This window comes from Heterocephalus glaber, unplaced genomic scaffold, assembly GCF_053883595.1.
Source record: "Heterocephalus glaber isolate CG9 unplaced genomic scaffold, H.glaber_assembly_v1.0 deba00001608, whole genome shotgun sequence".
Classification (NCBI taxonomy): domain Eukaryota; kingdom Metazoa; phylum Chordata; class Mammalia; order Rodentia; family Bathyergidae; genus Heterocephalus; species Heterocephalus glaber.
This window is the reverse complement of record NW_028258379.1, coordinates 16,122,802-16,136,894: the sequence shown is the minus strand read 5'-3', so window position 1 is coordinate 16,136,894 and position 14,093 is coordinate 16,122,802. Positions and strand designations below refer to the sequence as shown.

General features: G+C 41.1%; 1 protein-coding gene across 1 annotated transcript in view; it reads right to left on the bottom strand.

Annotated features, from left to right (window-relative positions):
- Ift43 (intraflagellar transport 43) overlaps positions 1-14,093 on the bottom strand; it is an 84,880-nt gene that overhangs the window by 49,641 nt on the left and 21,146 nt on the right. The window contains exon 3 of the mRNA XM_004837152.4: positions 1,066-1,130. Within this exon, the coding sequence (XP_004837209.1) occupies positions 1,066-1,130 (65 nt within the window). The remainder of the gene's footprint in view (positions 1-1,065; positions 1,131-14,093) is intronic.

The following is a 14,093-nucleotide window of genomic DNA, read 5'->3' as shown; positions in this document are numbered from 1 at the left end:
ACAACAGCAACATTTTCCATGCCACCCTGAAGGGACCATGGATGCACCCATGCAAAGGCTTGGTGATGGTAAACACCTAACACCTTGCTGAATAAGGTCTGCATCCACAGCCCCACACTGCAAGCCCCCTGCGGCTTAGAAGGTGCTAGTGCCCACACTGTGACATTAGATCATTCTTTCCAGGATCTCTGGGGTCAGAGAACAAACTGATGAGATAACAGTGGATGGTCAAGGCACCAACATTCATGTTAGCTCGCATTCCTAGCCTCAGTAAACACCAGATACTTACCAGGCCGAGTAAGGGTCCGTCCTGTTTTTGTTTTCAGGTGAACCCAGGGCCTTCTATATCCCCAGCCCTTTTAAAAATATTTTTATTTTGAGACAGGGTCTTGCTAAGTCACCAAGTTGCCCAGGCTGGGATTGAACTTTTGACATACCTCCTGACTCAGCCTCCCAGAGTGCTGGGATTACAGGTTGCACCATCATACCTGGGCTATACTGTCCTTTTTTATGAATGAATGACCTATATCTGGGCAGATATACTATGGAGTTTATCCACAGATACTAACAGACAATTCTATTCTGTTTAGAAAATTGTTTTTTTAAGAAAATGCTACAACATGGGTGAACTTTAAAAATATCATATTGAGTGAGAAAGGCAAGTTATAGAGGACCACATAATGTATGATTTCACTGATATATAATATCCAGAACAGCATCTATTATAGAGATAGAAAGATGACTGCTTAGCACTGAGGAGGTGTGTGTGTGTGCGCGTGCGTGTGCGCGCGTGTGCGGGGAGGGAGGTTGTTTGAAGAATGACTGCTAACAAATATACGGTTTCTCTGGTGGGGTGAAATAAAAATGTCCCCAAATTGATAATGGTGAGGGGTGCACAACCTGTGCCTACACTAAGAACAATTACGCTGTACTCTTGAAATGGGTGAATTGAACGGTATGTGAATTGTATCTTAAGAAAACTTAGAAAAAACAGCGATACAGAAGCAATGTCCTCATTCTAGCCTGCCCACTGGCACCTCACCCACATGAGCTGCTGGTACTCACTTCGACGTCCTTGTGGAATCATCTGTCCAGCCTCCCATCCTGCGAGGTGGTTTGGGGGGAGGAGCCTGTGACAGAAGAGAAGCCAAAATGATAGTCATTTCCCATGTGCATTCACACACCATAGTGGCTGAGGTTCAAGGTTCAGGTCACCTAAGCCAACAGCCTTTCAAGGTATTCCCTCCCAAAAAATAGAAAAATAAAACATGTATGGGTAAAAATACGGTAAGCTTTCCAATTAGCTATGAAAATCTGGGTGCTTGCAGGCACTCCTGGTAGGTGTATAAACTGGAAGAGTATTTCCGGAGAGCAAGTTAACAAGTGTCTATTTGAAGATTTAAAACGTGCACACTTTTTGGGGGAAGAGTGGGCCCTGGGCATTAAACCCAAAGCCTTGCACATGCTAAGCATGAACTCCACCACTGAGTTACCTTCCCAGTCAGCTCATACTTTTTGAGCCAGCAATTCTAATCTCGGGAATTTATCTCTCAAGGAAATAGAGAGGGTATAATATTACTTTTGAATAATGAATAATAGTTGGAAACAAAAAAATGGCTAGCAATGAGGAATTAAGTAAATGGCAGAATACACATGAAAATGTTATGCACATAATGCAAGACTACATTATAAAAATACTTTATGATATGAAGAAGTTCAATACATATTTTCAAAAATGTTTAAAAACTGTGAGCATAAACTTCTGATTTTGTAACAATTTTGAATACCTAAGACCTACTCTTAATTAGCTGTAGGTACATGATAGGGAAGGAACTCCAAATACAGGCAATTTCAGTTTTTCCCCTGTACTGTCATGCATTTTTCAATTTTTTAAACAGCCAACTTAAATATTAACTTTCATAAAACAAAAGTAATAACGATATAAGAGGCTTGCTTGAAAGACATAAAACTGGTGAGTTAAAATCTACTCAGATTATCCGGGCAGGAAGTATTCACCTTGAATGGACACATTCAGACACCTAAGCGCACAAATCCTTACCTAGCATGTCTTAATCAGAAATACCAAGGGAACAGCAACCAATCCACTGAATCATTGAAGTTGGATAAAACAGCTTAGATCATCCCTATTTTGAATTACCCAGCACTCTCCTAGGACTGTTCTGTGAAATATCAATGTTCTTTTCCAAGAACTTCATAGAATTGTAACTGCTGCTCTCAGCCTAAAGAAGTGCTCTGATAAAAGGACTAAAACAGAAGTGGGCAAGTTTTTTCTATAAAGGGCTAAGTTGTAAATTTTTTTTATTGATGCAATTACTCAACTGTTATGGTAGAGCAGTATAATAAATAGCCATAATAGTAAGTGGGCAAATAAGTGTAGCTAAGTTTCAAGAAAACTACAAAAACAGGCAGTGAGCCAAATTTGGCAGGAAGGATGTGGTTTGCTGATCCCTGGACTAATGTGCTGTATCATTATGACCTTCTTTTTGGGTGGCTTAACGCCCAACCTGGAACTTAAAAAAAAAAACTCCCTTCAACATGCCTGAATACCTTTATACTTTTGATATTTTTATTTCACACTATGGTACGTTTTCTTTCCTGCTTCTCTAGTGGCACCCCAGCCTGTCAAGGATGGGCTCTATTTACAATATGGGGGCCTTTCTCCAGTGTGAGCCAGAGCCTGCTGGAAATCACTGTGAAGGATCAAAGTCCTGGAATGCCTGTATCCAGTTTCTCGTCTGGGAAATGTAAGTAGCACCTTAGAGAAAACAAACTCAAGTTTCCTATGCAAGAAGCCAGCAACAGAGCTGTCTGAAGGTGCTTTACACTTTAGTTAGAAACAATACAAATACAGAAGTGGAAACCCAGCTATTGTTTGTCTGTGTAAGGGGAAAATCTAAAGATGTAGTAAGAGACTGCATAGTTGTTTCTCAGTCCACCCCACACTCACCTATGCGTAGGCCAGAAGCCTTGTTCGCCATGGCCCCTGTTCCCCTAGAGATAGCTGACCAAACCAGGGGTGCAAAGACCTGGCCAGAACTAGTCAGATTCCCGGTCCCTGGAATGTGGAGTAGAAGCACTGAGACTGAGTAGTTCAGATAGCATTGAGCACTGGAACTATAATCTTAGACCAGCTAGCATTAGAATAATCAATCATAAGCCACAGCTGTGTAGAGGCAAAATCCAAGGCCCTTATCTTAAGCTCTTACCATGCATAAGGCACTTGGCTGGGAAAATGAAATGGTAAAGTGAACAGAACTAAACTGGAGGCCCTTGTAGATGTGTTAAACCAATGTGGTCGGCAACAATTTTCTCTGTGCTTTCATGAATAACACTCTATATTTCTTTACCCAAGCAAAGAATGAATAACATTCTATATTTCTTTACCTTATCTTGTGATAAGGTAATAAGGTGATAAACTGGTGGCTATATTTTCTGCTTGGCCATACAACTTTTGAACTTTTGTTTTAAATTTAAGCTACCATTTAAAATTTCCACATTAAAAAATCAATTTCCAGCTTCTCTTGAAAAACCAGTGCTGGGGCTGAACAGCTGCTGCCCCCTGTAGACAGAACACTTACACTGCAGTTTGCCAGAGTCTTCCCTTCTGTCTCTTGCCAGCTGAAGACAAGTTCCTTTCCATCTAAAGGTAACACGAAAACACAAAGCCACATTTCCTCCTATGTTCTCCTGGTTACAAACTGGTGCTAGCAGCTTTAACATAAAAAAAGCTCACTATAGGGCCGGGGATTTAGCTCAGTGGTTCCGGCGCCTGCCTCGAAAGTGCAAGGTCCCGAGTTCGATCCCCGGTACCAAAAAAAAAAAAGCTCACTATACCCAGGGAGCTTCAGTTTCAAAACTAGTTGCTAACTAATCACTCCTCTATACCCAGTACAGTTTAACAACAGTTTCTAATTTCAAAGGTTGTCAGCAAGAGCTGACATAACATTGCAAACACTATAGTATATAAGCAGCTTTTTATTTTGCCCAAAGACTAAGAGACCCTGGGAGAGGAAATGATGCAAAAGAAATCCTCTGTGCACACAGGGCAGGGCCACTGGAGTCTCCCTGCTTCCCACTGGAGCCTTGGTGATGTTCGAGAACAGTGAGGCAGGTGGAGACAGGAGGGACAGGCAGAACTCAGCTCTTTGCAAAGTGGGACCTGGGAGGGAGAGGTCCCCTGATAGGAATTCTTACATTCATGGCTAAGTACATGGCTAAGGACTGGAAGTGCTTCTGTAAACAACCCCTCCAATGAGTCTTGTCACAGCCAGACAGAAATATCCTGGCTGAGTGAGACAGACTGAATTAACCACTATTGCCAAGTTATAAATGCTCTTTCCTGGAATTCAGCTTTGTTCCCTGTGTGAGAAGCTGGGCACTGTCCTAGGTGTACTAAGACAGAAAAAGAAGATGCCATTCCTGTTCCCAGGTGTTACCCAGTTCAATGAGGCCAATAAGGAGGAGAATTTAGTGTGTACAGGTCAGTGTGAAATCTAAGTGAATAGGTATCAGGCTTAATCTTAGAAGCCACCATGGAGGTGGACGCAGGCATGAGTGACTTTGAGTTACGGAGTTGTTTCAGGGAAAGGCCCATGTCAGGTCCCAAGGTGAAGCTGAGTAGGGATCCCTCAATTACAGGCAGCTCCAATGAATTCTGCAGTTTTCTTGTCACCATAGTGGTTTATGGGTCACTCTCTCCTGGGGCATCATTAAAAGACAAGCATGTATAAAGCTTGTGGCACATGACTAAAGGACAGTACTGATCCAGAAGTACTGATGATAAAGAGAGGTGAAGGAAGCTTTTAGGAGAAAGTGGGGCTCACTTTGGATTGGAAATGTAATGACAAAAGCATTCCAGAGCAACAAGATCTAGGGGCAAAATGATACCAGAGGCAGCACATACTCTTAGTGCAAATGTTGCTAGACTATCACCATAATGGTAAGGTCCCTGGGAAAAGTCTTTGGGGTCTCAGCCCCTTAGCACCTATTATTTTACAATGCAAGCTGTAAGTGGAAATCAATGAACCTGGTCATAATGCAGGAGTCTGAAATTAAGTGCAAACGACCTGTTTGAAATGGAAGCAGATGACTGCTTTTAGTAACAGAGCATAAAAGGCCTGGCAGTTCCTTTTGCACAGCCATTCCAGCCCCTGAATGTCTGGCTGCTCCCCTAGAAACTCTGATAACTGGACACTTAGTTAGCTCCATTCCCCAAAGAGTCCCAGGGCCCTCTCCCCAGGGCAATCTGAAACACAGGACACATAAGTAGGCCACACCACCACCGTTGGTCCTTCCAGAACCAGCAGCCTGAACTGTTGGGCTTTCCCTTCCCAGAGATGGCAGATCTGATGCTGGGGACACATTGGGGGTCTGAACGCCCTTACCAGCTCAACTATCAGAACTCTGGTCCCTGCCTGGACCAGTGAGATGCTGAAGCCCATTAGTCATGGATCTTTCCATTCAGGCCAAGGGTCCTTCCCTTTCCTACCCATCAGGTCTCCGTGGGACCAGAGGAGTCACAAAAGCATGATTTATTTTCTCTTGAATCTTGTATGCCTCTGTATATTCTCTATATAATGGCCTACTCTTTTAAGGGAAAAAGAACTTACTCTTGCTCTATCCTTGAAATCAAACACATAATCTCTAGGCAGGCTTAATCAGTGGTAGCACTGTTCCCCTGGAGCTCATCAACTCTAGAACCTTCCTGCCCAAGCACTTTGGAAGATGTTACCAATTTGTTTCAGTGAGTCCTTTGGAATAAATCAATTTGCAATCTCTGTGTTATGGAAGAAGGAAAGAAAACTGGATGAGAAAGAGCTCAAATGACATTAAGTGCCAGAAGGAAGAGATAGCCTGATCCTAGAATTCAAAAGTCCTGGTTTATTCTTTAAATTACTCTGCTTCTGAAATCCAGAGGCAGAGTCCCAAGACATCAGCTGGAAAAAAGATTTCCAATTTTGGCTGACTTACTGCCAGGTAACATTACTCAAACTTGTTTTTTAAAAAGAGTCTTAAAATATGCAACACCAACAGGGACAGAAATAGGAACGGGTGATGGTAGCCCGCAGGCAGTGGATCCCTCCGCTCTCTCTTGAAAGCAGGAGTCACATCTGGAGTGTGGGAAATGAGCACAGCCTGCCAGGGCTGCCTCAGATGGACGGAGGGGGCAGGACCCTGCATAGCTCCTGAAGAGAAGCAAAAATGTGCTCTCTCCAAAAATAAAACAGGAGGCAGGAATGACTGTGAGTAAAGGGTTGGAAGCACGTGACTGACAGGGGCTGCAGTCCTGAAATACCAGCTTTCTACAAAAAGGAGCCTGTGAGCAGCAGAGAGCGGGAAATTCAGGAAATGACCTCTTTATATGGTCTCATCCGAATGGGCTAGGTCTCAAAAAGCTGGAATGACCATGTCAGAGGGAGCCTTTCTGGCCAGACTTGTTTCTGATCTTTATATGGTTTCCCCAGATTCTTAAGATGCCGACACAGGAAAGATGCTACAGTGCCAAAAAAGGAGCCTTTTGAGTTTGGAAACTTCTCACACACTCTCAGAAGTCCTGGAGAATCCCTACCCCCAACTCCAAAATATGAGTCAGGCAGAGTTTTGAATCCAAATGGCAACCTGTTTCAAAAAGTCAGTTCAGGCACATGTGTAAACTCCCAACAGAAAGACATTTAGTTAAGCAAGATCCAGTGCAAACTTCACACCTATCCACCTTGAAGCTTCTACAGCTCCCACATTCAAACTTAGATTGCTGCCTAAAAACAAACATCCCTTCCTTTCTTCAGCAATCTGAAAGAAGATCCAAAAAGAGTTGTTGTTTATATGCTGGGTGAGAAAGAGGACAGACACTTGGTAATATGTACACATCCTACAGAGGCTAATGTTGAGCCCTCTGCCCTGTAGTCCATGTCCTGCTCCATCTCTGCCAGTTCCTCCTGTCAAAACCCTGGGTCTGACAGCTAATTTATTACAGACTCAAGTGTTGCCATAGTGCATTTAAGGTCAAGGAAGGTAATGGATCAACAAAGCTTTCAACTGACCCCCCTGTGAGTAAACATGGTTTTCTCAAGCTGAAATGGACATATCACAACACAAATTCTATCTTCAGTATAAGAAAGAAACCTTAAGTATAAGAAGACATGAAAGGGCTGGGATTTAGCTCAGTGGTACCACTGCCTGCCTCGCAAGCAAAGGACCCGAGTTCAATCCCCAGTACCAAAAGAAAATGAAAGAAGCCATTGATTGATCATCAGTGGTTGCTCCTGGTGCACTTTCATGGTGCCAAAGAATTGCCCCATACATTACTGGCTGTAAGGGAAAGAATGTTTCTTAACAACTGAGATATCTATTGTCTAGCTCAATGACCACACTTAGTGGCATTAACAGAAGGACTCGATGTGCCACCACTTGAAGGGCATGGCACCACCCAGGAAAAAATCCTGCCAAAAACAATTTTCCACTGGACTCTAATCAAGCCTTCCAATCTGATTTTCCAGTTTACCGGAAATCAGGTAGAGAGGAATAAGGTCAACAACCCTAGGAAGAAAGAATCAGACAAATTCAGAATGTGGAAAACTTTACAGAACAGTTGGCCTGATCTCCTCATAAAGTCAATGCTATTAAAAAGGTAGAAGTAGGAGAAAAAAGGGAACTATTCTAAATTAAATTAAAAGGGATTTCAGAGAGATAAACGTAATGGTATGGTTCTTGATTAGATTCTGGATTAAAAAAAATAAAAGAATTTGGGAGATAAATGGGGAAATGAATATGGTCTGTGTATCAGATGATATTAGGGAATTGTTTAGTGGGAGGTGCAGCACTGTGGTTTTCCAGGAAAATGTCCTTTTTTGGAGATATATGGTAATGTATTTAATGTTATGATGTCTATGGGGTTTTTTTGGTACCAGGGATCGAACTCGGGTCTTTGCGCTTACAAGGCAGGCGACAGAACCACTGAGCTAAATCTCTGGCCCTGATGTCTACGATTTTTAAAGAATACATCAGCAGGGCCGGGGATTTAGCTCCGTGGTTTCGCTGCCTGCTGCGCAAGGGCAAGGACCTGAGTTCAATCCCCGGTACCAAAAAAAAAAAAAAAAAAACACAACAAAAGAATACATCAGCAAAAATCATATATAAAATGCAACTATTATATTTCTAAATATTTTATAAAGAATAATTTGAGAAAACATGGAGAAATGTTAGTAATAGTTGCATCTACAATGTTGTTCATTGTACTATTTTTTTATTTTTCTGGACATTTCTCATTTTAATGAAAAAACTGAACAAATGGGCCAGGGATGCAGTTGGTGGTGGAGCACTTGGTTATCATGTGCAAGGTGCTGAGTTTCATCCCGAGCAGTGAAAAAAAATAACAAAACAGTTAAACCAAACAAGGAAGAAACTAGATGCATGATGTTTATGTCAACAAAAGAAAAAAAAGGAGGGTTTGGCAGGGAGGTGAGTATCATCATGAGGATTGTTCATGGTGTATCTGCTCCATGAAGAACTATGTTGAAGAGGGGAAGAGATGTTTTCTACTCAATGGGCAGCAATTCCTAAAAGCCTGAGGACCAGAAAATAATTCTACACCAAAACATCAGGTCTTGAGATCCCTTCCATGACTAGAAGTGATGAGAGAATGTTGGTTTTTTTTTTTTGGTACCGGAGATCGAACTTGGGTCCTTGCGCTTGCAAGGCAGGCATCAGAACCACTGATCTAAATCCCCAGCAGAAGAATGTGTTTTTAGATAAAAAAAACTTATTATGGATGGTATTATAATTGTGTACATGTGTATATGTGAAATTTGGGTAAGGAAAAAAATGCGGTAGAAAGAACTCCAAGTAACCTGGCTTCTAATCCTGGCTCTATCATTAACTAGCTTCATGATAATGGGCTTTTCTTCAAGGTAGAAGGAATTCCTCCAAGTTGTACAATTTGACCATTCTATACATCTATGAATTACAGTATCTTTGAGAGGGAGGGAGAGAGAGAGAGAGAGAGAAACATGAAACATTTATCATCCACTTAAGAGGCTCTGAAGGAGACAGGAATAAAAACAAAGAGATGAATAAGCCAAACCAGGAAATGAGAAAGACTACATCAACTAATTCATAGCTAATAATAACGTTGATGGTAATACCCAGTAGACATCTAAAGCTTATACCAAAGCTTTAGGTGACTTACTTTGCTGAACCTCATGACCTGATAAAGTAGGTATTACTACATACCAAGTTGACAGATGAGGAAACTGAGGCTCAAAGGTTAACACAGTTAAAATCAAGTCATCTGTGAACAGTGGAGCAAGGATTCAAACCCAGGTCAGTGTGATGACAGAGCTTCACAATGAAGCAGCTGACACATGACTTCCCAGAAGCCAGATATGTGCCAGTTAGAGTGGGTTTGGAAGGACACAGCAGCCAAAGAAAGAATCAATCTGGACTGGAACAAAGTACTTGAGAATAAGAGACCAGGTCAATGCCACTAGCCTGATATTACAGAGAAGCCTGGGACAACCAAACTAAAAGTACCATCTCCTTCATTTATTTTCTGGGCACAAAGTCAGATGTGTCTACTGTGGTATAAGTAAGTCAGATAAGAAAGGAGGACCGAAGGTAGGTTGGGCTAATCCCTACCTTGCTGGTGAGGCAAATTAAGGCTTACACAGCAGGGAGGGTTAAGGGAAGAGTCAGGATTAGAAAGTGATGCCAAAAATAAACAGTTTGAGCACTGTGCCAAACTGTGTCAGGCTGAATGCAACATAAATCTTTGTACTTGGAAAGTAGCTGGTCTTTATTGCATGCCACGAGTCGGCCATCTCATACCAACAGTGGAGAAGCTTTGAAGAATGAGGGACTAAATTGAATTGAGAGGGAGAAGTAAATTTACCAGAAGGAAGTAAGGCAGAAAAGCTATAGTTTAAAGGGTGTTGGGATGTGGAGGAAAGGAAGAGGGAGAGAGAATGAGAAAGAGTTCTGGGTTCAAATTCTGGAACTGTCACTTTCTGGATGTGTATCCTTGAGCTGGTCACATCTATATTAAGTCTCCTTTTCCTTGTGTGTAAAACAAGATGATAATGGGTTCCTTGTAGGTCTACTGTAAACCCTGGAGACATTTACTGACACAGAGTAGGCATTTAACAGATGATGGTTAGAGTGGCCATTGTATTATTCATCAGAAATAATTATAGCAATAAAATTATTGTAACACTTTGGGATGAGAAAATGGGAAAATTTTGGTAGTCTAACACTGTAGAGCCTTTTATTTGGGACTGCCTTGTACATGTCTCATTCCAGAGATCTAAATCTTATCTATTCTAGCTTCCCTAGAGAGAGAGAAATCCTTTAAAGTTGCCAAAATCAAGAGAAGGAAACCATAGCTCTGCTGCTCAGAGGCACAAGACAGTCACAGTATCTGGCAAACACTTTGGTGGTATCACTTCCCCAAATATTTGCACATGCCCTATAATAAAAACACTTGACCGCCTATCTCAATACAGTCATCAAACTGCCCACTCCCAGTAACCCATGGGATAGGGCTGCCAGCTGCTTTTGGAGAGATGAACTAAAGAGAAGAGAGTTCATCCTGGAAATCATCCTTACAATTCACCCTGGATTTTCTTATCTTGGAGAGCATCCTGTCAATCTCAACTCCCTTGGGTCATCCTAAATCAGCTCTCCCTTCTTCTCTTTCTCAGGTCTACATACCTTCCAGACACTTACAAAGACATGCCCTGTTCCCCCATACTTTTTGCCACTCAGCCAAAATAAACATTCTTTTCAATTTTCATCATAAATCAAAACCTATGCATTTTTGTCATTCTCTTAACTCCTTTCCATTTGTTAAAATTAATCCAGCATGTGTGTAGCCAGAAATGTGCACAATGTTGAGAGTGTAAATTCCCCACACTCTGAGAAGCAATCCCTCCTGGCACCTGTGACTTCATGCCTTTGTATAGGCACAGTCTAGACTTGCTACTTCAACCAAAGCCACAGTGGAATAACTTGGAGCAAGTTGAGAGCAGCAGCAGCATGCTGTAACCTTGATGCTTGAAGAAACCTGATCTTTTGCAAGACTCCTCAGGGTGATGATGGAAAAGAAGTGGGGATTGCTTGAAAGAACTATTAACCCATGGGCTAGTGCCTCCATCACATGTGACCACAGAAGAATGCTCAGTTCCATTCTCCATTGTGTGACACACTGTGGTGAGACCCGGGACATGGCAGGTCTCACACTGCAAGTCTTATTTTGCTTCGGTTGGAGAGCCCAGGGAAGAAACACCATGAGCAAAGACCAAGATCATGGCCGGCAAATTTCCATACATTTCAGTGTCCCCATTACACACCATTTCAAAAGTGGCCATAGTGATCTTAAAGAAGACATTTTTTATACTTCTTCAACTGTTTCCCAAGCTTCTAGATCTTATGGGCTATCAATATTTCAAAAAACAAATTTTAATTTGGGGGGGAGTGCCATTAACAACTTTTAATTTTGTTAAGGACTTTTTCTAAAAAAACACTTTTTCATCTCACCATTATTTCATTAACGAATGTACCTTTCCAATCTTGCAAATTATAAAGTACACAAACCAGGATAAGAAATGGTTCTTTAAATTGAATAAATTTAGTTTATGAAAAATTGACTACATGTTTTCTGATTTCCTGATTTTGGTAAAAATTTCCTCATAGACCAGTGCTGAAATAAACTACATCTCTTTTTCAGTCTATCAATCCAAGTCCAAGGCTAATTTCTCAGGCTCTCCTTCTACCCCTTCTCCAACAAGAAAGGCTGAAGGCCAGCTTCTCTATTACCTCCACGGGACAATGGTCTGTCACAAAAGGCATGCCCCAGGTATAGTCACTTAGTCATAAATTTTCCTTCTTAACACGTGGCTATACAAGAAGACCTCCTGCACTTAAAACAGCATATTACCAATTTTTCTAACTCTACAGGACTTTTTAGATTAACTTTTCAGACTGCTTAACACAGTACCTACAGGGATGGGCACTTATTCTCCAATGATTCTTTCCTGGTCTCTGGCCTCTTTTTCACAGTGTTTCTGATCATTACTTCCAAGTGTACTACATTCTATCTAATAACTGATGCACCCAAATGTCCCTGTCATTGATCCCAAGAGATAACTGACACAATCTGTCAGCAACAAACATACTCATTCTTTTTTCATTAATACCACTTGAAAAAAACCAGTGTATTTTGAAACAATCCAGCAGCAACTTGTAGGAAATGGGAAACCAGTTTGTATTCAACTTTGACACGGATAACAATTACAACTCTGGACAAGATAAATAAAAGATCTATGAAGGCACTGGAGGACAAACAAAAGCAGGCAGAAATTGGAGAGAATTTGATCCTTGAAAGAAAAGACATACACTGCTAAAAACCTGTGTTTAAGTGGATTGTCCCCCCGAGGGCACTCTGTCTGGGCAGCCACTGGGCTTCTGGAACTCAAGCAGAAAGCTTCCATTTTACTGACTTGAGGACAAAAGTTTGAGGCTGCCATAGTGGCTAGAAACACAGAGGGAGAAATCCTAGGAAGGAGGGAGGCCACAAATCAGCATTAAAAAGTCCGCTAAAATCCTTATTCAACCCTCCACATGTGCACGGAGAAGACGCCAAGAAATCCAGAGAAAAGTTGCTGAATGAATAACAAAACCTGAGTGGAGAAGAGATCTCAACTGCTGCTCACTGCAGGGGAAAGACTTTGAGTGAAAAGACCATGTCCCAGGAATATGAGATTTACTCTAAGACTAAAGGTAAAAGTAAAGTAAGCCTGACCTAAAAGCATAAAATCAAGCCTCCATAAATTCAAATGATCTGCAAATAATTTACTAGTCAAAACAAAAATCAACACTTTTAGCCAAGCATGGTGGCACATGCCTATAATTTCAGCACCCTGGGAAGCTGAGGAAGGAGGATTGCAACTTCAAGTCCTGCCTCAGCCACTTAGTGCAAGACCCTCAGCAAGACCCTGTCCCAAAATTTTTAAAAAGGCCAGAGATGTAGCTCAGTGTGAAGGCCCTGGGTTCAATCTCCAGTACTATCCCCACTCATACACATAAAAGCTATTGGAGGAAGATTTGGTAACATAATCCAATAATCCATAATCCAGTTTCTATAATGTATCATCCACAATGTCTTGTGTACAAACAAAAATCACTAGACATGTGAAGCAAAAATAAGTACGATCCATAGTAAAAATAAAAAGCAGACAAAAGCTGACTTCAAAGTATCCCATACATTAGAATTAAAAGTCAAGGACTTTAAAGAAGCTATTAGAAATATGAATAAGGACTTAAAGGAAATGATATGCATAGTAAATGAACAGATGAGAAATCCAGGTGAGAAACAAACTATCAAATCAAAAAGGGGAAAAAAATGGAAATTTAGAATTTAAGCATATACTATATGAAATGAAATTTTTGGAGGAGATTTGTTGTTGGCGGCATTGCGGCTGAGCTCATGTGTGGCTTTGGAGTCAGCGGTGCCTGAAGCAAAGTTATATCCTCAAGAAAAAGTTTTAGAAATAAATAAATGTTCTTTAGTTTAAAAAAAAAAGAAATTTTCAGTTAAAGGGCTTAATAGTAGTGTGAAGATAGCAGAAGAAATAAGCAGTGTATTTAAAGACAGATCAAAAGAAAATATCCAATGTGAAGGGAAAAAAGATAAAAGAGGACACAAAATTAACAATGGATTAGAGAGAAAAAACACGACACAAATTTATGGGATAGCATCAAGCAGTCTAATATTTATGAGACTAGAGCCCTAGGAACAAGGACAAAATATGGGCCAGAAAAACTATTTTAAGAAATAATGGCCAGCCAGACATGGTGGTGCACACCTGTAATCCCAGCACTTGGGAGGCTGAAGCAGAAGGATTGCTGTGAGTTTTAGGCCAGCTGGGGCTACATAGAAAGTTCAAGACAACCCTGAACTACATAGCAAGACCCTACCTCAAACAACAACAACAACAAAAATTTTTTTAAAAACAACAAAAAACAAAGAAAGAAAGAAATCTCAGCAAATCCCAACAGAATAAATAAAAAGAAAATCATAC